The sequence below is a fragment of the Leucopleurus acutus genome (genome assembly GCF_964270905.1).
Source record: "Leucopleurus acutus genome assembly, chromosome: 1".
In the NCBI taxonomy this organism is placed as follows: Eukaryota; Metazoa; Chordata; class Mammalia; order Artiodactyla; family Delphinidae; genus Leucopleurus; species Leucopleurus acutus.
Genome location: NC_139142.1, coordinates 91,745,299 through 91,768,728, shown reverse-complemented (window position 1 = coordinate 91,768,728; position 23,430 = coordinate 91,745,299). Strand labels below are relative to the sequence as shown.

At 36.7% G+C, this 23,430-nt stretch overlaps 1 protein-coding gene across 1 annotated transcript in view; it reads left to right on the top strand.

The window, feature by feature from the left end:
• Positions 1–210: 210 nt before the first annotated feature.
• FAM227B (family with sequence similarity 227 member B) overlaps positions 211–23,430 on the top strand; it is a gene marked incomplete at its 3' end in the record, with an annotated part of 266,307 nt that continues 243,087 nt past the window's right edge. The window contains exons 1-2 of the mRNA XM_082860879.1: positions 211–238; positions 22,016–22,069. Coding sequence (XP_082717005.1) covers positions 22,019–22,069 — 51 coding nt within the window. The 5' untranslated portion in view covers positions 211–238; positions 22,016–22,018. The remainder of the gene's footprint in view (positions 239–22,015; positions 22,070–23,430) is intronic.

Below are 23,430 nucleotides of genomic sequence, written 5' to 3'. Positions count from 1 at the left end.
CGTTGCTAAGGCCGTTGCTAGGGCCCGCTCAGCGCGGGGCCCTCTGGCAAAGGTAACGGGCGGGGAGGACCGCGGTAAGGGGTTAGACGGAAAGTCCCGCCTCAGCGTCTCCAGTGGTCGGTGGTGTTGCCCTTTTCCGGAGAGACAGGATGGAAGACCAGGACCCCGCTCCGTAAGACTGACCCGGACCACTAAAGTGGGACGCGGTTCTCGAAACAACTGTCAAGGTGCAGTTGCAGTGAGTTGTGAAAAATGCGGTTCCTACAGAACACTTCCCCATTTACCAATTCCCAAAATATTTTAGTCGTGAGAACTTTGTTCTATAACGTTTTTTAAGGCTATGTCAAGAGAAGTATTTCGTGTGCTGCATAGTAATGAAAGCTGTTAGAAAAATTGTATCTTGATAATTTGGTTTGCTTTAAAACTACACACTCGTGTAGAGGTGGGACTGCTTTGTGCACTTTTCCAGTTAGAAATTAAGTGTAATATGTGGGTGGATTATTAAACCTTTTTTCCTTGCCCCACCTCAAAGAAAATCCAAATAGAAGGAATGCATGTTGACAATTGTGAGATTTAGAAACACAGTGACCGGATATTGAGCAATGGATTTATTGAATACTCTGAATTTAACAAGTGAGAGATAAAAGACAGAACCTTACCCTAGAGGACCTTACGTATCAAGTTAAGAGTGGGTAGTACAGAAAATACAATATGACTAATAAATTATAGGAATTTCAAAAGAGCTCAGAGTCGTCAATGAAGGTTTATTGGCTGAACTTGAGTAAAGCCTTGAAGAATGATTATGGTTTAGGGCAGTGTTATTCAAAGGGATGGTGTGGTCCATCCATTGGTGGAGGTCCCATTTGTAAGCAAGGAAATCTATTTAGTCACAACTACACTTTTTAAAAAATGAAATGGTCTAGTGTAGAAATATCAGTGCATGGCACTTGGTAAAGTTACGTTTTGCTTTATGGAGTTTTAAATTATGTATGTATGCATGTATGTGTGCATTAGGTCACGTTTATAAAATGGATTTCTCATTGTGTGTTTCTCTTAAAAAGTTTGAAAGCCACTGCTTTAGGGGGAAAGAAGAGTAGCAATAGCAAAGTCTCCAAGCCAATAATAAATAATTCACACCTTTATCTTTTTAAACTAATTTAGTTCAAGAACACAGATTAAAAAGCAAATGATTATGTTTATTAGTCGGAGTATTAGATTACTATTGCTATGTGATAAATTACTCCAAAATATGGTGGCTTAAAACAACCATTTTATTATGTTCATGAATTTTGTGTTCAGGAGAACATAGAGGGACAGCTTTTTTTCTGATAACTCAGCTGTGAAGACTGAATGCTAGCAGAGCTCCTGTGTGTAGCCTCCCCATGTGGCCTGGGCTTCCCCACAGTATGGCAGTGGGGTAACCAAACTTCTTAGCCTAGGACCAGTGCTCCAAAGTCAAATGTGGCAATGAACAAGGCAGAAACTACATGTTCTTTTCTAACCTAGTCCCCCAAAGTAACACAGCATTACTTCTCTCACATTCGTTTTATTATAAATGAGTTTCAAGCCATGTCTAGATTTTAGGTGAGGGGATGTAAATGCCACTTCTCAAAAGATTGTCAAGGAATTTGTGGCTGTTTTTTTTAAAAACCAACACACTGAATTTACAGCTGTCACAGAAAACCCCCAAATTTCAGTGGTTTCATACAATAAATTGTTATTTCTCACAAGAAATCCATTGTGGCTATTACTAGTCAGATGAAATGTTAAACTTAAGAAAGTAGGTTTCTTTTTATTTTTAGTGGTTGTGCTGTCTCCTACAACTTGGAGCCACAGCTAACCTGTCAAGAAAGAAAGCACAGTGAATCACACAAAAATTTTAGAAGTCAGCCCTAAAAATGGTGTATGTCACTTTGCCTACATTTCATTGGCCAGAATTTAATCCAAGTTCCCCTCTAACTGCAAGGGAGCCGCAGAAGTGTAGAGAAACATACAGGTATTGGTGAGCAGTAACAGTTTGCCACATTCTAAGTTTTTAACCAACACCCTGTAGTCCCCAACCCCTCCTCTTATCTCAATTCTTTTCTTCAAAGGAAAATTCTTTCAAGTATTTTAGATACTTCTGTTATTTACTCCATATGTCAAAATATACTGCAATTTCTTGATTTTTCACTTTCTGAGAGAAGGCAGTGATAAAGCTGTTTTATAACACCACGCCCAAGAGTGTGAACATTCCTTCTCTGCCTACCCCTACACACTCTTATCTCCTCATTTCTCAATACTGTAGTATCAAAGTTTTTGTTTAAATTAACATTTGTAAATATTATTCAAGCGTGAGCCACATATGATCACATTAACATTTTTTTGGCAGTCTCTTTTTTTTCTTTAACATATTTATTGGAGTATAATTGCTTTACAACGGTGTGTTAGTTTCTGCATTATAACACAGTGAATCAGCTATACATATACATATATCCCCATATCTCCTCCCCCTCACGTTTCCTTCCCACCCTCCCAATTCCACCCCTCTAGGTGGTCACAAAGCACCGACTGATCTCCCTGTGCTATGTGCCTGCTTCCCACTAGCTATCTATTTTACATTTGGTAGCGTATATATGTCCATGCCACTCTCTCATTTCATCCCAACTTACCCTTCCCCCTCCCCATGTCCTCAAGTCCATTCTCTACATCTGCGTCTTTATTCCTGTCCTGCCCCAAGGTTCTTCCGAACCATTTTTTTTTTTTTTAGATTCCATATATATGTGTTAGCGTACGGTATTTGTTTTTCTCTTTCTAACTTACTTCACTCTGTATGACAGACTCTAGGTCCATCCACCTCACTACGAATAACTCAATTTCATTTCTTTTTATGGCTGAGTAATATTCCATTGTATATATGTGCCACATCTACTTTATCTATTCACCTGTCAATGGACACTTAGGTGGCTTCCATGTCCTGGCTATTGTAAATAGAACTTCAATGAACAACGTGGTATGTAACTCTTTTTCAATTATGGTTTTCTAAGGGTATATGCCCAGTAGTGGGATTGCTGAGTCATATGGTAGTTCTATTTTTAGTTTTATAAGGAACCTCCATACTGTTCTCCATAGTGGCTGTATCAATTTACATTCCCTCCAACAGTGCAAGAAGGTTCCCTTTTCTCCACACCCTCTCCAGTATTTATTGTTTGTAGATATATTGATGATGGCCATTCTGACTGGTGTGAGGTGATACCTCATTTTAGTTTTGATTTTCATTTCTCTAATGACTGGTGATGTTGAGCATCCTTTCATGTGTTTGTTGGCAATCTGTATATCTTCTTTGGAGAAATGTCTATTTAGGTCTTCTGCCCATTTTTGGATTAGGTTTTTTGGTTTTTTGATATTGAGCTGCATGAGCTGCTTGTAAATTTTAGAGATTAATCCTTTGTCAGTTGCTTCATTTGCAAATATTTTCTCCCATTCTGAGGGTTGTCTTTTGGTCTTGTTTATGGTTTCCTTTGCTGTGCAAAAGCTTTGAAGTTTCATCAGGTACCATTTGTTTATTTTTGTTTTTATTTCCATTTCTCTAGGACGTGGGTCAAAAAGGATCTTGCTGTGATATATGTCATAGAGTTTTCTGCCTCTGTTTTCCTCTAAGAGTTTTATAGTGTCTGGCCTTACATTTAGGTCTTTAATCCATTTTGAGTTTATTTTTGTGTATGGTGTTAGAGAGTGTTCTAATTTCATTCTTTTACATGCAGCTGTCCAGTTTTCCCACCACCACTTATTGAAGAGGCTGTCTTTTCTCCATTGTATATTCTTGCCTCCTTTATCAAAAATAAGGTGACTACATGTGTGTGGGTTTAACTCTGGGCTTTCTATCCTATTCCAGTGGTCTATATTTCTGTTTTTGTGCCAGTGCCATACTATCTTGATTACTGTAGCTTTGTAGTATAGTCTGAAGTCAGGGAACCTGATTCCTCCAGCTCCGTTTTTCTTTCTCAGGATTGCTTTGGCTATTTGGGGTCTTTTGTGTTTCCATACAAATTGTGAATTTTTTCGTTCTAGTTCTGTGAAAAATGTCATTGGTAGTTTGATAGAGATTGCATTGAATCTGTAGATTGCTTTGGGTAGTATACTCATTTTCACAATATTGATTTTTCCAATCCAAGAACATGGTATACCTCTCCATCTGTTTGTATCATCTTTAAATCCTTACATCAGTGTCTTATAGTTTTCTGCATACAAGTCTTTTGTCTCCTTAGGTCAGTTTATACCTAGGTATTTTATTCTTTTTGTTGCAATGGTAAATGAAAGTGTTTTCTTAATTTCTCTTTCAGATTTTTCATCATTAGTGTATAGGAATTCCTGTGCATTAATTTTGTATCCTCCTACTTCACCAAATTCATTGACTAGCTCTACTAGTCTTCTGGAAGCATCTTTAGGATTCTCTATGTATAGTATCATGTCATCTGCAAACAGTGACAGCTTTACTTCTTTTCCAATTTGGATTCCTTTTATTTCTTTTTCTTCTCTGATTTCTGTAGCAAAAACTTCCAAAACTATGTTGAATAATACTGGTGAGAGTGGACAGCCTTGTCTTGTTCCTGATCTTAGAGGAAATGGCTTAAGTTTTTCACCATTGAGAATGATGCTGGCTGTGGGTTTGTCATATATGGTCTTTATTATGTTGAGGTAAGTTCCCTCTGGGCCTGCTTTCTGTAGAGTTTTTATCATAAATGGGTGTTGAATTTTATCAAAAGCTTTTTCTGCATCTATTGAGATGATCATATGGTTTTTCTTCTTCAGTTTGTTAATATGGAGTATCACATTGATTGATCTGCATATATTGAAGAATCCTTGCATTCCGGGGAAGAACCCCACTTGATCATGGTGTATGATCCTTTTAATGTGCTATAGTTTCTGTTTGCTAGTATTTTGTTGAGAATATTTGCATCTATGCTCATCAGTGATATTGGCCTGTAGTTTTCTTTTTTGGGGACATCTTTGTCTGGTTTTGGATTTGGGGTGATGGTGGCCTCGTAGAATGACTTTGGGAATGTTCCTCCCTCTGCTATATTTTGGAAGAGTTTGAGAATGATATGTGTTAGCTCTTCTCTAAATGATAGAATTCACCTGTGAAGCCATCTGATCCTGGGCTTTTGTTTATTGGAAGATTTTTAATCAGAGTTTCAATTTCAGTTATTGTGATTGGTCTGTTTATATTTTCTATTTCTTCCTGGTTCAGTCTCAGAAGGTTGTGCTTTTCTAAGAATTTGTCCACTTCTTCCAGGTTGTCCATTTTATTGGCATATAGTTGCTTGTAGTAATCTGTCATGATCCTTTGTATATCTGCAGTGTCAGTTGTTACTTCTTCTTTTTCATTTCTAATTCATTGCTTTGAACTTCTCTCCTTTTTCTTGATGAGTCTGGCTAATGGTTTATTAATTTTGTTTATATTCTCAAAGAATCAGCTTTTAGTTTTATTGATCTTTGCTATTGTTTCCTTCATTTCTTTTTGATTTATTTCTGAGCTGATCTTCATGATTTCTTTCCTTCTGCTAACTTTATGCTTTTTTTGTTCTTCTATCTCTAATTGCTTTAGGTGTAAGGTTAGGTTGTTTATTTGAGATGTTTCTTGTTTCTTTAGATAGGATTTTATTGCTGTAAACTTCCCTCTTAGAATTGCTTTTACTGCATCCCATAGGTTTTGGGTCATCGTGTTTTCACTGTCATTTGTTTCTAGGTATATTTTCATTTCCTCTTTGATTTCTTCAGTGATCCCTTGGTTATTTAGGGGCATGTTGTTCAGCCTCCATGTGTTTGTATTTTTTACAGATTTTTTCCTGTAGTTGATACCTAGTCTCATAGCGTTGTGGTCAGAAAAGATACTTGATATGATTTCAATTTTCTTAAATTTACCAAGGCTTGAATTGTGACTCAAGATATAATCTATCCTGGAGAATGTTCCATGAGCACTTGAGAAGAAAGTGTATTCTGTTGTTTTTGGATGGAATGTCCTATAAATATCAATTAAGTCCATCTTGTCTAATGTGTCATTTAAAGCTTCTGTTTCCTTATTTACTTTCATTTTGAATGATTTGTCCACTGGTGAAAGTGGGGTGTTAAAGTCCCTTACTATGATTGTGTTACTGTTGATTTCCTCTTATATGGCTGTTAGCAGTTGCCTTATGTATTGAGGTGCTCCTATGTTGGGTGCATAAATATTTACAATTGTTATATCTTCTTCTTGGATTGATCCCTTGATCATTATGTAGTGTCCTTCTTTGTCTCGTGTAATAGTCATTATTTTAAAGTCTATTTTTTCTGATATGAGAATTTCTAATCCAGCTTTCTTTTGATTTCATTTGCATGGGAATATCTTTTTCTATCCCCTCATTTTCAGTCTGTATGTGTCCCTAGGTCCGAAGTTCATCTCTTATAAACAGCATATATATGGGTCTTGTTTTTGTATCCATTCAGCCAGTCTATGTCTTTTGGTTGGAGCATTTAATCCATTTATGTTTAAGGTAGTTTTCGATATGTATGTTTCTATTACCATTTTCTTAATTGTTTGGGGTTTATTATGTAGGTCTTTTCTTTCTGTTGTGTTTTCTGCCTAGAGAAGTTCCTTTAGCATTTGTTGTAAAGCTGGTTTGGTGGTGCTGAGTTCTCTTAGTTTTTACTTGTCTATAAAGGTTTTAATTTCTCCGTTGAATCTGAATGAGATCCTTGCTGGGTAGAGTAATCTTGGTTGTAGGTTTTTCCCTTTCATCACTTTAAATATGTCCTGCCACTCCCTTCTTGCTTGCAGAGTTTCTGCTGAAAGATCAGCTGTTAACCTTATGGGGATTCCCTTGTATGTTATTTGTTCCGCTCCCTTGCTGCTTTTAATATTTTTTCTTTGTATTTAATTTTTGATTGTTTGACTAATATGTTTCTTGGCATGTTTCTCCTTGGATTTATCCTGTATGGGACTCTCTGCGCCTTCTGTACTTGATTGAGTATTTCCTTTCCCATGTTAGGGAAGTTTTCAAATATAATCTCTTGAAATATTTTCTCAGTCCCTTTCTTTTTCTCTTTTTCTTCTGAGACCCCTATAATTGGAATGTTGGTGTGTTTAATGTTGTCCCAGAGGTCTCTGAGACTGTCCCCATTTCTTTTCATTCTTTTTTCTTTATTCTGCTCTGCAGTAGTTATTTCCACTATTTTATCTCCAGGTCACTTATCTGTTCTTCTGCCTCAGTTATTCTGCTATTGAATCCTTCTAGAGAATTTTTAATTTCATTTATTGTGTTGTTCATCATTCTTTATTTGCTCTTTAGTTCTTCTAGGTCCTTGTTAAACGTTTTTTGTATTTTCTTCATTCTGTTTCCAAGATTTTGGATCATCTTTACTATCATTACTCTGAATTCTTTTTCAGGTAGACTGCCTATTTCCTTTTCATTTGTTTGGTCTCTTGCGTTTTTACTTTGCTCCTTCATCTGCTCTGTGTTTCTCTATCTTCTCATTTTGCTTAGCTTACTGTGTTTGGGATCTCCTTTCTGCAGGCTGCAGGTTTGTAGTTCCCGTTGTTTTTGGTGACTGCCCCCAGTGTCTAAGGTTGGTTCAGTGGGTTGTGTAGGCTTCCTGGTGGATGGGACTGGTGCCTGTGTTCTGGTGGATGAGGCTGGATCTTGTCTTTCTGGTGGGAAGGACCATGTCCAGGGGTGTGTTTTGTGGTGCCTCTGACCTTATTATGAATTTAGGCAGCCTCTCTGCTAATGGGTTTGGTTGTGTTCCTGTTTTGCTAGTTGTTTGTCAGAGGGTGTCCAGCACTGTGGTTTGCTGGTCATTGAGTGGAGCTGGGTCTTAGTGTTGAGTTGCAGATCTCTGGGAGAGCTTTCGCCCTTTGATATTACATGGAGCTGGAGGTCTCTTGTGGACCAATGTCCTGAACTTGGCTCTCTCACCTCAGAGGCACAGGCTTGACGCTCGGCCAGAGCACCAAGACCCTGTCAGCCACATGGCTCAGAAGCAAGGGAGAAAAAAATAAAAAAATAAAATAAAGTTGTTAAAATAAAAAATTTAAAAATTATTTAAAATTAAAAAAAAATAAAAAGTAATAAAAGAAACAAATAAAGAAGAGAACAAGTTAACCAAAAAACAAATCCGCCAATGATAACAAGTGCTAAAAACTATACAAAAAAAAAAGGACAGGGCTTCCCTGGTGGCGCAGTGGTTGAGAGTCTGCCTGCCGATGCAGGGGACACGGGTTCGTGCCCCGGTCTGGGAAGATCCCACGTGCCGCGGAGCGGCTGGGCCCGTGAGCCATGGCCGCTGAGCCTGCGCATCCGGAGCCTGTGCTCCGCGACGGGAGAGGCCACAACAGTGAGAGGCCCGCGTACCGCAAAAAAAAAAAAAAAAAAAAAAAAAGGACAGATAGAACCCTAGGACAAATGGTAAAAGCAAAGCTAAACAGACAAAATCACACAAGGAAGCATACATATACACACGCACAGAAAGAGAAAAACGAAAAAAATATATATCTATATATATTAAAAAAAGGAAGACAGCCACCAAATCAATGAACAAATCTACCATTGATAATAAACTCTAAATACTAAACTAAGATAAACATAAAACCAGAAACAAATTAGATTTGCAGAAAGCAAACCTCAAGTCTACAGTTGCTCCCAAAATCTACCACCTCAATTTTGGGATGATTCGTTGTCTATTCAGGTATTACAGGGATGCAGGTACATCAAGTTGATTGTGGAGATTTAGTCCGCTGCTCCTAAGGCTGGGGAAAATTTCCCTTTTTCTTCTTTGTTCACACAGCTTCTGGGGTTCAGCTGTGAATTTGGCCCCACCTCTGAGTGTAGGTTGCCTGTTCCCACCCAGACAGGATGGGGTTAAAGTAACAGCTGATTAGGGGGTTCTGGCTCACTCAGGCCTGGGGGAGAGAGGGGTACAGAATGCAGGGTGAGCCTGCAGCCGCAGAGGCCATGTGACGTTGCAACAGCCTGAGGCAAGCCATGTGTTTTCCTGGGGAAATTTTCCCTGGTTCGCGGCACCCTGGCAGTGGCAGGATACACAAGCTCCTGGGAGGGGAGGCATGGATAGTGACCTGTGCTTGCACATAGCCTTCCTGGTTGCTGCAGCAGCAGCCTTAGCATCTCATGCCCATCTCTGTTGTCTGCGCTGATAGTCGCGGCTCACGCGCATCTCTAGAGCTCGTTTAGGTGGTGCTCTGAATCCCCTCTCCTCACGCACCCCGAAACAATGGTCTCTTGCCTCTTAGGCAGTTCCAAACTTTTTCCCGGACTCCCTCCTAGCTAGCTGTAGCACACTAGCCCCCTTCGGGCTCTGTTCACACAGCCAACCTCAGTCCTCTCCCTGGGATCTGAACTCCGAAGCCCGAGCCTCAGCTCCCAGCCCCCTTCCCGACTAGTGGGTGAGCAGACAAGCGTCTCAGGCTGTTGATTGCTGGTCAGCAGCGATGCTCTGTGTGGAAGTGAAGGGGCTTCCTAGTATGTGGAAACTTTTCCTCCTTCACAGCTCTCTCCCAGAGGTGCATGTCCCATCCCTATTCTTTCATCTCTGTTTTTCCTTTTTTCTTTTGCCTTACTCAGGTACGTGGGGAGTTTCTTGCCTTTTGGGAAGTCTGAGGTCTTCTGCCAGTGTTCAGTAGGTGTTCTGTAGGAGTTGTTCCACATGTAGATGTATTTCTGATGTATTTGTTGGGAGGAAGGTAATCTCCACGTCTTACTCCTCCGCAATCTTGAAGGTCTCCCTCCACATTAACTTTTAATACAGGCTTTTATCTTCCTTTGTCTTAATTGTCATATTTTTATTGTACTTATTAATAATCTGTCCTCAGAAACTCTGCCAAAGTGATAAAACATTACATTCAAACACATCAATTAATCTAGAAGATTTTTTTTTCCTTCCAGCTATTCCCTCTAGAGCATTTCAACCTCTAGTTCATTCAGTATTGGTCTCTTTTACCAATCCGATAATGCTCTCCTGTGTTGGATTCCTTGATTCCTTTTTCTTTATAGAATCCTTTGTTTTTATGAAACATATCCTCTAGTAGCTTCCTGAGAAAAGGTAAATGTTATAGACAGATAATAACCGCCCCCCCGATCCCTGCCAAAGATGTCCACACCCTAATCTCCAGATCCTATGAATATGTTTTCTTATATGGCAGAAGGGACTTTGTGTATGTGATTAAGTTAAGGATCCTGCAATGAGGAAATTGCTGGATTATCTAGGTGGGTCCAACATAATCACAAGCATCCCTATAAGAGAGAGATAAGAGGTCAGAAAGGGAAGAAGATGCTACACTACTGGCTTTGAGTTTTGAAGAAGGAGCTAAGGAGCAAAGCAATGTAGGGGATTCCTAGAAGCTGGAACAAGCAAGGAAGCAAATTCTCCCCTAGAGCTTCCAGAAGGAGTACTGTAGCTCTGCAGATCCATTCAGGCTTCTAAAATGCAGGGCTGTGAGATAAGTAAGCCTGTGTTGATTTAAGCAACTAAGTTTTTGGTAATTTGTTACAGCAGTGATGTGAAACTAATACAGGGAGAAATGGTGATTTTTTTTTTTTTAAACTGGCTTGCAGATCTGAAATATGCCACGTACTTAATTGATGGGCTGTCTATATTTAAATTTCTAGGTTGAAAGTCACTTTCCGGAAATAATAATCTAAGTTCTTATCTTTTTTCCTCTGATTCTTTTCTTTAACATTTTTTATTCTAGTTTCCAGAAGATTTCTTCAGCTATTTTCCCCCTACAAACTTTGTTGAATAATTAATTTATAGCATTATATTTGTACCTTCATTTTCTTTTCTCTCACCTCATAAAATGCTGTTTTGGTTTCAGAGATGCATTATCTTATCATATCTCTCTAAGAATCTTAAAGATGTTTTAAAAGTTTCCTTCTGTTCCCCGCATTGTCTGTATCCTCTCAGATTTTATTTTGTTATCTGTATGGATTTCTATTTTTTAATTTTTATCTTTTTTGAAATTTTACATCTATTCCTTAAATATCTAGTAAGCCTAGGATTTCTGTTCATATTGAAGAATAAAGTTTAAAACAGTGACATAAAGCTCAAGCTCACTGTCTTCATAAGAGGATCAGATTTTTCCATTGGGAAATTCCCAAACATATGTAGAATAAAGGCACTAATGAAGATAAGATCAGAAATCAATGAAACTGAAAACAAATGTGCACTATAGGAAAGCAACAAGGCCAAAATTAGTTCTTTGAAAGGATTAATAAAATTGAAAATCCTTAGACTGACTGAGTAAAAAGAGAAAACTCAAATAGCAGGAGTGAAAGTGGAAACATCCTACAGATGGTAAAAATAATAAGAGGATATTAAGAACAAATACTTATGTCAAAGTATTTGACATTTTTTGTTTTCCTTGAAAAACACAATTTACCAAACTGATGAAAGAGGAGATAGACAATCTGAATGATTCTATAACAATTTTGAGAAATTGCATCTATGTTAGTCTGCTCTAGCTGCCATAATAGAATACCACAGACTTGGTAACTTAAACAACAAAAATTTGTTTTCTCACAGTTGTGGAGGCCTGAAGTCCAAGACTAAGGTGCTATTCATGTTGGTTTCTGCTGAGACTTCTCTTTCTGGCTTGTAGATGGCTGCCTTCTCACTGTGTCCTCACATAGCCTTTGTGCATGCATGGAGAGAAAGATCCTTCTGGTGTCTCTTCCTCTTCTTATAAGGACAGCACTCTTATTGGACTAGGGTCCCATCCTTATGACCTCATTTAAACTTAATTTCCTCCCCAAAGGCCCCATCTCCAAACACAGTCACATTGGGGCTTAGGGCTTCAACATAGCACCCAGGAAAAAAATAGAGTCTGAAACGAAGACTTTACTGGATGCACTTAACAACATTAATTATCCAAACTGAAGCACAGAGAAAAAAACGTTGGGAAAAAAAAACCAACAGGGGACTTCCTGGTGTTCCAGTGGTTAAGACTGTGCCCTTCCAATGCAGGGGGCATGGGTTTGATGCCTGGTCGGGGAATTAAAATCCTGCATGCCTCACTGCATGGCCTAAGAAGAAAAACCCAACAGACTCAGTGACCTGTAGAACAATCTCAAGCTATCTAACATAGATGCAGTTGGAGTCCCAGAAGGAAAGATGGGCAGAAGAAAAAAACATTTGAATAAATAATGATGGATAATTATCCAAATTGATGAAAACTATAAATGAACACATTCAGAAATTCAGCAAACCCAAACAGAATTAAGAAAGGAAGGACCAGGGGAAGGGAGGAACAGGGAAGGAGGGAGGAAAGCAACCCCACTGACTGCTGAAAACCAGTGATAAATATAATATTTTAAAAACAGCCAGAGGAAAAAGACATATTACATATAGGAGAACAAATATAAAATGATTAGAACATGTTCCCTTCTCCTTTATTTTCTGCAAGATTTTGTGTAAGATTTGTGTGATTGCTTCCTTAAATCTTTGATATAATACACTTGTGAAGCTATTTGAGTCTGGAGTTTTTCTTTGTGAGATTTTTCATTACAAATTCAATTTCTTTAATTGTCATAAGGTATTTACCTTTGGTAGCCACCTAAGAGGAATTAAAATGTATCCACAGACTTGTATGCAATTTTCATAGCAGCTTTTTCCCATAATAGATCAAATATTTAAACAAGGCAATATACACAAACACACACACACACACACAAACACACACACACACAAAAATGGAATACTACTCAGCAATAATATGTAGTGATCTTGGATATTTCACAGAGAACTTATGTTGAGCAAAAAAAGCCAGATACAAAAGAGTACATACTGTTATGATTCCATTCTTATGAAATTCTAGACCAGGCAAAGCTAATTTATAACTAACTAGTCTGTAGTTACAGAAAGCAGATCAGTGTTGCCTAACGCCAGTGGTGGGATATTTTTGTGTGGAGTTGTAGGGATCAACAATAAAGTAGCACAAGGAAACATTTTGGGAGTGATCTAAATATTACACATTTTAATTGTAATGGAGGTTACATGGATGTATGCATTTTTCAAAATTCTTTGAACTGTGACTTAAAATGGTAATTTTTTACATAGTAATTATGTAGTAAATTATACCTCAATATAGCTGATTTAAATAGAAAAATCATTTATATTTCTATTTACTAGGAAGAAACAATAGAAAAGGACATGTTAAAAATACATTTGCAGTTTAAACATTTAAAACATACTGTACGATAGGAACAAAAATCATCAAGTATCCTGGGATAAATCTAATGAAAGAGTGTCCAAGTTCTGTAACAAACAGTACCAAAGGAAAATTTTAAAAATCTAAATTAATGGAGAAATACACTATTTTCATGTGTTCAAAGATATAACATTGTAAAGATGTTAGTTACTCAAATTGATCAATATATGTCTTCTAATCCTAATCAAAGTTCCAGTAGGTTTTTGCAGAATTTGACAATCTGATTCCTAAAACTTAAAGGGAAATGTAAAAGGATAAAAATAGTGATGAGCAACTCAGAGGAAAACAAAGCTGGAGTATGTAAACTATAACATATTAAGATTTAAAATAAAGGTACAGTTATTGAAACTGTATGGTATTGTCAAAAGAACAGAAAATTACACCAAGGGAACAGAACTGAGTGTCCAGAAACACGCCTACATCCTGACATATATAGTCACTTGAATATATGGCTAGGTGGTACTGAAATGTAGCAGGAAACACAGTCTTTTAAAGTAATTAGTTCTGGATCAACTGGAAATTCATGTGGAAAAAAAAAACCCCTCAATTTATTACCTCACCTAAAACACAAAAGTCAATTCAAGGTAGATCATAAACTTAAATGTGAAAGTAAAGAAGTATGACATTTAGAAGGTAAAATAAAAGACCATCTTTTTACTTTGGGGTAGGTTAAAAATTTCTTAGATAAGATAAAAATGCATAAATAATTGACTTTACTAAAATTAAAGCATCATAATAAAAAGCATTAAAATGGCGAACACTATTTTGTCTTATCTGACAAAAGCTCTACATCATAACAATAAAAAAATTAATAAAAATGCCATCAAATCAATATCAATAAAATCAGTTAAGAATACCAACTCCCAAATAAAAATTGAGCAGTAGACTTGAACATTTGCTTCACAAAAGAATATATCCAGATTGCCAACAAGCAGTTGATTGGCATCATTTTTCATCAAGGAAATGCAAATTAAAATCACAAGATACAACTACATGCCCACCAGAATTGCTACATTTAAAAGTATTGACAATACTAAATATACAGTAGTACTAAAGAATACTACATTCTTTAGTAAGAATGTGGAATTACTGGAACATTCATACACTTCTGTTCAGAGTGAAAATAGGGACAACCACTTTGGAAAACTACTTGACAATATCTACTAAAGCCAACCCAGCAATCCCACTCCAAGTTCTATATCAAGTATACCAAAAGACATTAAAAAAGATTTCTTATTATCTTGATATAATAATATACAACATAATTTACACAAACAGAAAAGGACTCAAATGTCCATCAAAAGTAGAATGGTTAAATTTTGGTATATGTTATACAATACAATATTACACAGCAAAGAAAAAACATTACTACTATATGTTGAAACAACATGGATGAATCTTATAGACACAGTGTCAAGTGAAGGAAGGTAGAAAGTGTGCATATTGATTATTCCGTTCAAATGAAGTTCAAAAATAGGCAAAACATCTAGAGAGGTAGAAGTAGAATATTGTTTATATTGGGGAGGCAAATGGCTGGAAAGAGTGAGACGTTATTCTGGGTTACTAGCAATGTTCTGTATCTTGATTTGTACATTGGTTATAGGGGTGTACAGATTTGTAAAAAAAATTATCAATCCATACACTTAAGAGCTGTGCAGTTTACTGTATGTGTTTTTTACTTTAACAAAAAGATTAAGAAACACAAATTAGTTGCACATATGACTTGGAAAAAACAAGCCATAATTATAACTATTATATTAATATTGGAACTGTAAATGAAGGCATAATTAAAGGTATTTTTAAAGGAATTGTGATAAACTGGATATAGGAGATAAGGAAGGAGAAGGAAGAGTCTAAGATAATTCAGACTTCAAACCTGGATGATTGTGAAACCTTTATAATTAAAAATAAGAACAAGATTTACTGAGTAAGGACTTGTGTTTCAAGCAATGATCATGAATTGTGTTTTGAAAATACTAGGTTTGAATTTAAAATACCTAAATGTAAAATATTTATGCTCAAGTCTTCTATGAATCTTTAGAATAATGTGTCTTAAAAGTCATTATTATGAATAAAAACAAGTTTTAAACCATCAATTACATAGAATTTTAAAATTCAGACATTAAAGATGACCAAAAATCTCATAGCTTTGAATCCCACTCAACACTGATGATACATTAAAGACAATGTAAAATTTTATAACTGATTTTGGAATTCCTGGGGTAAACTACACGTGAGTGTGATATATCCTTTTCATATCTGACTGGCTTCAAGTTGGTAGTAATTTGTTAAAGATTTTTATATCTATCTTCTTGAGGGACATTTGGTCTATAATTTTTTTTTGTAATCTTGTAAGATTCTATTATCAAAGTTATTCTGGCTTTATAAAATGATTTAGGAAGTATTCCCTCCTCTATTTTTGAAAGTTACTATATCATCTTTCAATTGTGGTAATTTTTTCTTTTAAGGATTTGTCCATTTCATTTAGGTTGTCAAATTCATTGACATAAGTTTTAAATTATGTGCCGTTTAGTCATTTAATGTGTGAACACTCCCTAATGACATCCCCTTTATCATTCCTGGTATTGATCATTTATAATTTTTCATTTTTTTAACTTCAATCTATTAAAGTATCATTTTTTTATCTCTTAAAAGACCAGATTTCAGTTTATTGAGTTCTCTATTTGTTTTATATTTTATTTCATTGACTTCCGCTCATATCTTTTTTATTCCTTTTTCTACTTATTTTTTAAATTCTTCTCAGTTTTTTTAGCTTCCTAAGCACTGTGTTTTCTTCTAAGCATAGATTTAGGTGCATCCCACAAATTTTAATACATTGTGTTTTAGTTATTTTTCATTATCATTCAGTTAGAAAACTTTCTAATTTTTCTTATTGTTTCCTCTTTGAGCTAGAAATGGATTATTTAATATTCAAGGATTTCCTAAATGTCTTTTTGTTACTATTTTCTATTGTGGTCAAAGAACACACTCTGAATGATTTCAGTTATTTGAAATCTTTGAGACTTGTCTTATGGTACAGCATAGGTCCATCTTGGTGAAGGTTCCATGTTCCCTTACTTTAAAAGATTGTGGGACTTCCCTGGTGGTGCAGTGGTTAAGAATTCACCTGCCACAAGAATAACAGTGGAGAAAAGACAGCCTCTTCAATAAGTGGTGCTGGGATAACTGGACAGCTACATGTAAAAGAATGAAAATGGAACACTCCCTAACACCATACACAAAAATAAACTCAAAATGGATTAAAGACCTAAATGTAAGGCCAGACACTACAAAACTCTTAGAGGAAAACATAGGCACAACACTCTATGACATATATCACAGCAAGATCCTTTTTGACCCACCTCCTAGAGAAATGGAAACAAAAACAAAAATAAACAAATGGGACCTAATGAAACTTCAAAGCTTTTGCACAGCAAAGGAAACCATAAACAAGACCAAAAGACAACCCTCAGAATGGGAGAAAATATTTGCAAATGAAGCAACTGACAAAGGATTAATCTCCAAAATTTACAAGCAGCTCATGCAGCTCAATATCAAAAAAACAAACAGCCCAATCCAAAAATGGACAGACCTAAATAGACATTTCTCCAAAGAAGATATACAGATTGCCAACAAACACATGGAAGGATGCTCAACATCATTAATATTAGACGAATGCAAATCAAAACTATAATGAGATATCATCTCACACTGGTCAGAATGGCCATCATTAAAAAATCTACAAACAATAAATGCTGGAGAGGGTATGGAGAAAAGGGAATGCTCTTGCACTGTTGGTGGGAATGTAAATTGATACAGCCACTATGGAGAACAGTATGGAGGTTCCTTATAAAACTAAAAATAGAACTACCATATGACCCAGCAATCCCGCTACTGGGCATAAACCCTGAGAAAACCATAACTCAAAAAGAGTCATGTACCACAATGTTCACTGCAGCTCTATTTACAATAGCCAGGACATGGAAGCAACCTAAGTGTCCATCGACAAATGAATGGATAAAGAAGATGTGGCACATATATACAATGGAATATTACTCAGCCATAAAAAGAAATGAAATTGAGTTATTTGTAGTGAGGTGGATGGACCTAGAGTCTGTCATACAGAGTGAAGTAAGTTAGAAAGAGAAAAACAAATACCGTATGCTAACACATATGTATGGAATCTAAAAAAAAAAAAAAGGTCATGAAGAACCTAGGGGCAAGACGGCAATAAAGACGCAGACCTACTAAAGAATGGACTTGAGGATACGGGGAGGGGGAAGGGTAAGCTGGGACAAAATGAGAGAGTGACATGGACAAATATACACTACCAAATGTAAAATAGATAGCTAGTGGGAAGCAGCCGCATAGCACAGGGAGATCAGCTCAGTGCTTTGTGACCACCTAGAGGGGTGGGATAGGGAGGGTTGGAGGGAGGGAGATGCAAGAGGGAAGAGATATGGGGATATATGTATACGTATAACAGATTCACTTTGTTATAAAGCAGAAACTAACACACCGTTGTAAAGCCATTATACTCCAATAAAGATGTTTAAAAAAAAGAATCCACCTGCCAATGCAGGGGACACGGGTTCGAGCCCTGGCCCGGGAAGATCCCACATGCCTCGGAGCAACTAAGCCCATGTGCCGCAACTACTGAGCCCACGTGCTGCAGCTACTGAAGCCCATGTGCCCTAGAGCCCATGCTCCGCAACAAGAGAAGCCACCGCAGTGAGAAGACCGAGCACCGGAAGGAAGAGTAGCCCCTGCTCACTGCAACTAGAGAAAGCCCACACGCAGCAACAAAGTCCCAACGCAGACAAAAATAAATAAAATAAATAAATTTAAAAAAAAAAGATTGTGGGGCTTCCCTGGTGGTGCAGTGGTTGAGAGTCCATCTGCCGATGCAGGGGACACGGGTTCATGACCCGGTCCAGGAAGATCCCACATCCTGCGGAGCGGCTGGGCCCGTGAGCCATGGCTGCTGAGCCTGCGCATCCGGAGCCTGGGCTCCGCAACGGGAGAGGCCACAACAGTGAGAGGCCTGCGTACCGCAAAAAAAAAAAAAAAAAAAGATTGTGTATATTCTACAGTTGTCAGGTATCATTCTATAAATGTCAATTAGGTTAAGTTCCTTGATAATGTTGTTCAGATCTTTTATCTCCTTACTGATTTGTGTGTGTGTGTACTTGATTCATTAGTTACTCAAAGAGATTTTAAAATCTATTGCCTGTTATATGATCAGGCCCCTCAAGATGGCTGCTCTCTTCCTCTTTATATATCCCCTGCTCAACCAGCCCCTTCCCCAGCCAGTTATTATTCTAATCCTTAGACCAAAACAGCTCCACCTGCTAGTTTATCAAAGAGAAACATCTGCCCTCATTAACCGGAGGGGCTGTGAAGGACCCGCCTCTGCCGGTTTCCCCGGTAACTGATGAGCCAACCTGATGTTAATTGCCCCTATAAATAGTAGCCTCCTTTTCCCGTAGTAGCAAAGATGGCTGCTGTGTCTTCTCTGACGTTGGAGGTGAGGTGTGGTTCCAGGCCTTTGGAGTTGTAATTTCCTATCTGTTAAACTATTGATGTCTCTGTCGCTGTTTTCAGGTTCTTTCTTCAGTCTTGCAACTGAGCAATTACAAGGCTTTCAGGCCTGTGAGGTGCAGCCCAACACCCATATTTCCCTTTAGTTTATCAACGTTTGCTCTTTCTTTTGAAGCGCTCTTATTAGATGCAAATGAATTTGGCATTGGTATGACTTCTTAATGAAGTGACCTTTTATCAGTGTGAAATAACCTTATTTATATCTGGTAATACTCCTTGTCTTAAAGTCTACTTTGATATTAATATAGACACAGTTTTCTTATGTTTCATATTTACATGGTTCTAGAAATCCCATTCGCTTCTTTTTTAGAATTTCTATTTCTCTTTAAATACTCCATGTCTTCATGCACTATAATCCAAACTATATTTTAAAATCTTTAATGTATTTATAATAGCTGTTTTTAAGTCCTTGATGCTAATTACAATCACTGGATTCTCAGTGACTTGGTTTGTATTGACTGCATTTTCTTTTGATTATGGATCCCATTTTCCTTCTTTGTATGTCTTGAAATTATATTGTGTATTAGATATTATGTGGAAAAAATTATGGAGGCTGAAGTTTTAGTTTTAGTTTTGAGAGTGCAAGCCTTTTTTCTCTCCTTAGTACTTCAAGTGAGAGGCTGATTTTGGTTTTTTTTTTAAATACTCCTAGATTTGAGTTGGGCTTTAGGGTTGGCTGCAGCTTTAATTAGATTGAGTTAACTTGTGACTAACCCAAATTTCAACCTCCCTCTTCACAGCCACCTGTTATATCTTGTCAATGTTGAGTTGGTACAGGTGTATGAATGAAGTTTTAGCTATTATTGGTTCACCTTTGTACTCAATTCTGTCTGGGCTTCTGGAACCCAAGTACTATAAGAATGTGTTGGCTTACATAAATTCTGTATCTTTCCAGCCCCTCCTCTTCTACTTTTCTAACAAAACTCAGAAGTAAGACTTGGGGGCCGGAGAAGGGATTGTTTGGTTGAGTCAGTTATTCTTTCATTTGGGTATCTTTCAGACTCTGGTTAATTCCGCAGCTCATGGTGACTCTTGAGGCCCAGCTGATTTCTCTTTATCTCTTTGAAGTTACTGCGCCATGGCAGGCCAACTCTTCCCTCAGTGTATGCACAGAGCTCACTGTTGGGTAAGGAAGCTGCCACAGCTTTATGCTCACTTAAGGAGATGCTCCTCTCTGGATTTCGGGTCATCAAGGCTTACAGGGAGGGCGGCTTCATGGGCTTGCAAGCTGTGCAGTTGCATAGGACCTACTGATTAGAAGGACCCTATACTAGGTTTAATAGCCTGATGTTACCATCTTAAAATTCTTATTTTTTGAACAAGGGACTCTGAATTGTCACAAACTATGTAGTCCTGCTTACTGGCATCCACCACTTTTCACTAACCCCATAGAAAAGTAAGATTTTTATTTGGTCTGGGATTTTCATATTGTTACCATGGAAGCATCGGTGTTTTTGCATCCTTTTGCATCCTACCAAGGTCATAAGTCTGTTTAATTTATGCCTCACCTCCTTTTAACTTCCCCACTATAGAACTCTGGGATTGTATATTGAAATTATCTGAAATTTTCCTATGCAAGTTTCACTCCTTCAATTCCTTTTTCTAATTCCCTTTAGTTGAAATGTGGGTATTTTTAGGGCTTTGTACTAGAAGTGGTTTGACAGCCATTACAAAGGGGAAAAAAAGGTAACATTTAAATTGTTTTGAATTGGCTCCTTTGTATTCTGTGCATTTCAAAATATACTGATAGCTTTCTTCTAGTGAAATTGCTGTACTCACTATCCCTGAAGATTATACTGTGAACATTTTTTTTGTCTCTAAGCATTCTGTGCACACCATCTCTTATTTCTTATTCTTCTCAATTTGGCTAGGCCTAGAGCCCGTGTTTTCCATAAAATTTCTTGACAGCTCTGTGCATCTTTGCTTCTGTACACTTGTTTTTTTATAATGACTGTCACATATGTCCTTTATTTTATTATTGTATTATCTGTTATATATTTACTTATGTTCATCACATATTTTAAACAGTATTAAGACAGTGAAATACTGTATTCAACCTCAAATGTGTAGTTATTTTTGCAAAATATGGTCTTGTGATTTGTAATCTTGATCATTTTATCTATTGATGTGAAATATGTTCTAGTAAATTAAACTATAATACAATCTTTTCAGACATGTCATCATCAGAACATTAGGGTATTATATTAGGATATTCTGAATTCTTGTTATTGCCTATTCTCACTGGTTTTTCATTCTCTAGAAATGGTTTTATTATTTTTTAAAATACTTACACATTTCTTTGACATTCGTCTACTCATTTATTCATTAATTTATACATATCACAGTACTTAATTATGCACTGACCATTGGCCAGTCACTACATGAAATTTTGACACTTCAGCAGTGATTACACTACAGTGTTTGTCCTCATAGAGATACAAATCTGCTGTTGTTACCGTAAAGAATCTTTTGGGGGGGGCCAAGGAGGGCTTCCTAGAGAAAGCAACTTTTAATTTGATATTTGAAATAAGAGTTAAATAGGCCAAGAATGAATTGGAGGGAGAGGGTTTGGGGCAGGGGAGCATTCCAAGCAGAAGGACGAATGTGCACACAGTCTCTAAGGCAAGGAGTAGCAAGATGTCTTGATTAAAATTAATTTGTCTAATGAAAGAATACATTTTCAACTTACAAAGAAACTACTAGCAAAAATGGGATTATTACTTACTACACTGAAACATTCAAAGATTTAAATTATTTTCACCAGGTCACTACTGTGCCTTTTAAAATATTCCATCAGTAAGAGGAGAATGTTATTATATTACTGGCTCTGAATTTATTGTAGACACCATCCAAGATAGCCCAAAATATCTTGGAACTCTTGTTGGAATTGGAAATGAGGATATTCATCAGGATTCATATGGAGCTTTTCTCCAGGAGCAGTGTATGAGAGGGAAGCATTTTACAGAATTTGGTTTGGGGGCTCCGAATTTAAACGTTGATCTCTGTCCCTTTTCAAAGTGCAAGGACTTAACAAAAGTGAATATTTAACAATATCTTACAGCTCTGAAAATTATAACTTAAGTCCAGTATCATAATGTACTGAAATAAATTAGGTGTAAGCATCATATAAACAACCTGAATTTATGTTAATGAACAATATTGATTTTACTTCATTAGAAAATGCAAGAACCTCCAAAGAACATTGAAGAATTCTTAAAGCTTCAAAACTTGGTGAGTAGAATATACTGTTTTATGGGACTTTGATATATGACTGGTGCACATATCAGTCTTCTTCCTTTAGGAAAAAATAACAATTCTTTTTGATTGCTTATAGAATTACTTTGTCAATTTAAAAAGAAATTGTTGAGAGTTTGATTAGAATTACAGTAGGCTTTTGAAATTACTTTTAGAAACTTAGTCCTTTAAAAAATACGTTCTAAAATTATATAATGTTAAAGCTATAAAGACTTTATGTGCCACCCTCATCTATCTACCTCTTTAAATGTAATTTTTTACGTTTCAAAATTACCAATATGTTTTTTTTCTAATTATGACTATGATAGTCATTTTAGAAAATTAAGAGATAAGCACTGAAAAGGATAAGCATCCTAATTCTATCATTTATAGATTAATCACATATATCTCACTTTTTAAAGTAGGGAAATCATAATCTAATCAGGCTGGTAGAATTTCAAGATACTTTATTCACCTCATACTGTAATTCAGTATCTTGGACAAGAATTGTGATATCTCACGTCTGGCATAAAGGCTACCTTTTCATAAACCTTTGTGCATATTGTAAAATCTGTTCAAATTCATTTCCATTTTAGCCTCTCCCCACTTTCCCAATGTCCCTAACAATAGCAAGTGATGACTCATACGTAAGGACTATGTTTTCAAATCTGGCTGTCATTCTAATTTGACAATGTTTGTCTCCAGGGAGTATATCTTGTGATCATATCTTATTTTTCTGAGATCTTTGTATTTTTGACACATCCAGATTTTAATGCTGGAAAACTTCCCCAGGTGGTTATGTGTTTTGTTTAAGATGTATGTTTATAGGATTTGGGAGAGGGCACTTATGTATCTAAGTAATATTCTCTTTTTCCAAAATGGCAGGGGGCACCTAGATCCTGCTGGGAAACTTCTCCAGCATTAAAAGCTGGGTATTATTCAGGTACCTGTTATCATTAGAGAATACAGTGGGTTTAGGAAGCTTTTAAAGGAAGAAAAATGGAAGTAGAATAGACCAACGCAGGTTTAAAATTTCTGATCCGCAGACTTCAGATTTATTCCCATTTAAGCTAAATTCTCAGACTATCTTACCCAAATTCCTCTTTAAGAGTTTCATCCTGTGAAAGTTCCTACTATTCCAGAAAGCATTTTCTTATTCACAGACCTTTAATTGTGTCAGCTGTATTTCTTTGTTTTGGTATTAAACAATTTTATTAAAAGATAAACTTAGATTTGCAAATATTACTGTTGTGATTCCTCTTTCCTTCCCTTCATTTCCCTTTCTTTTCTTCCCTTTCCTTGTTCTCCTTCCTTTCCTGAACAATGTACTCCTAAGGCCATTTGGCGGCCAAAACAAG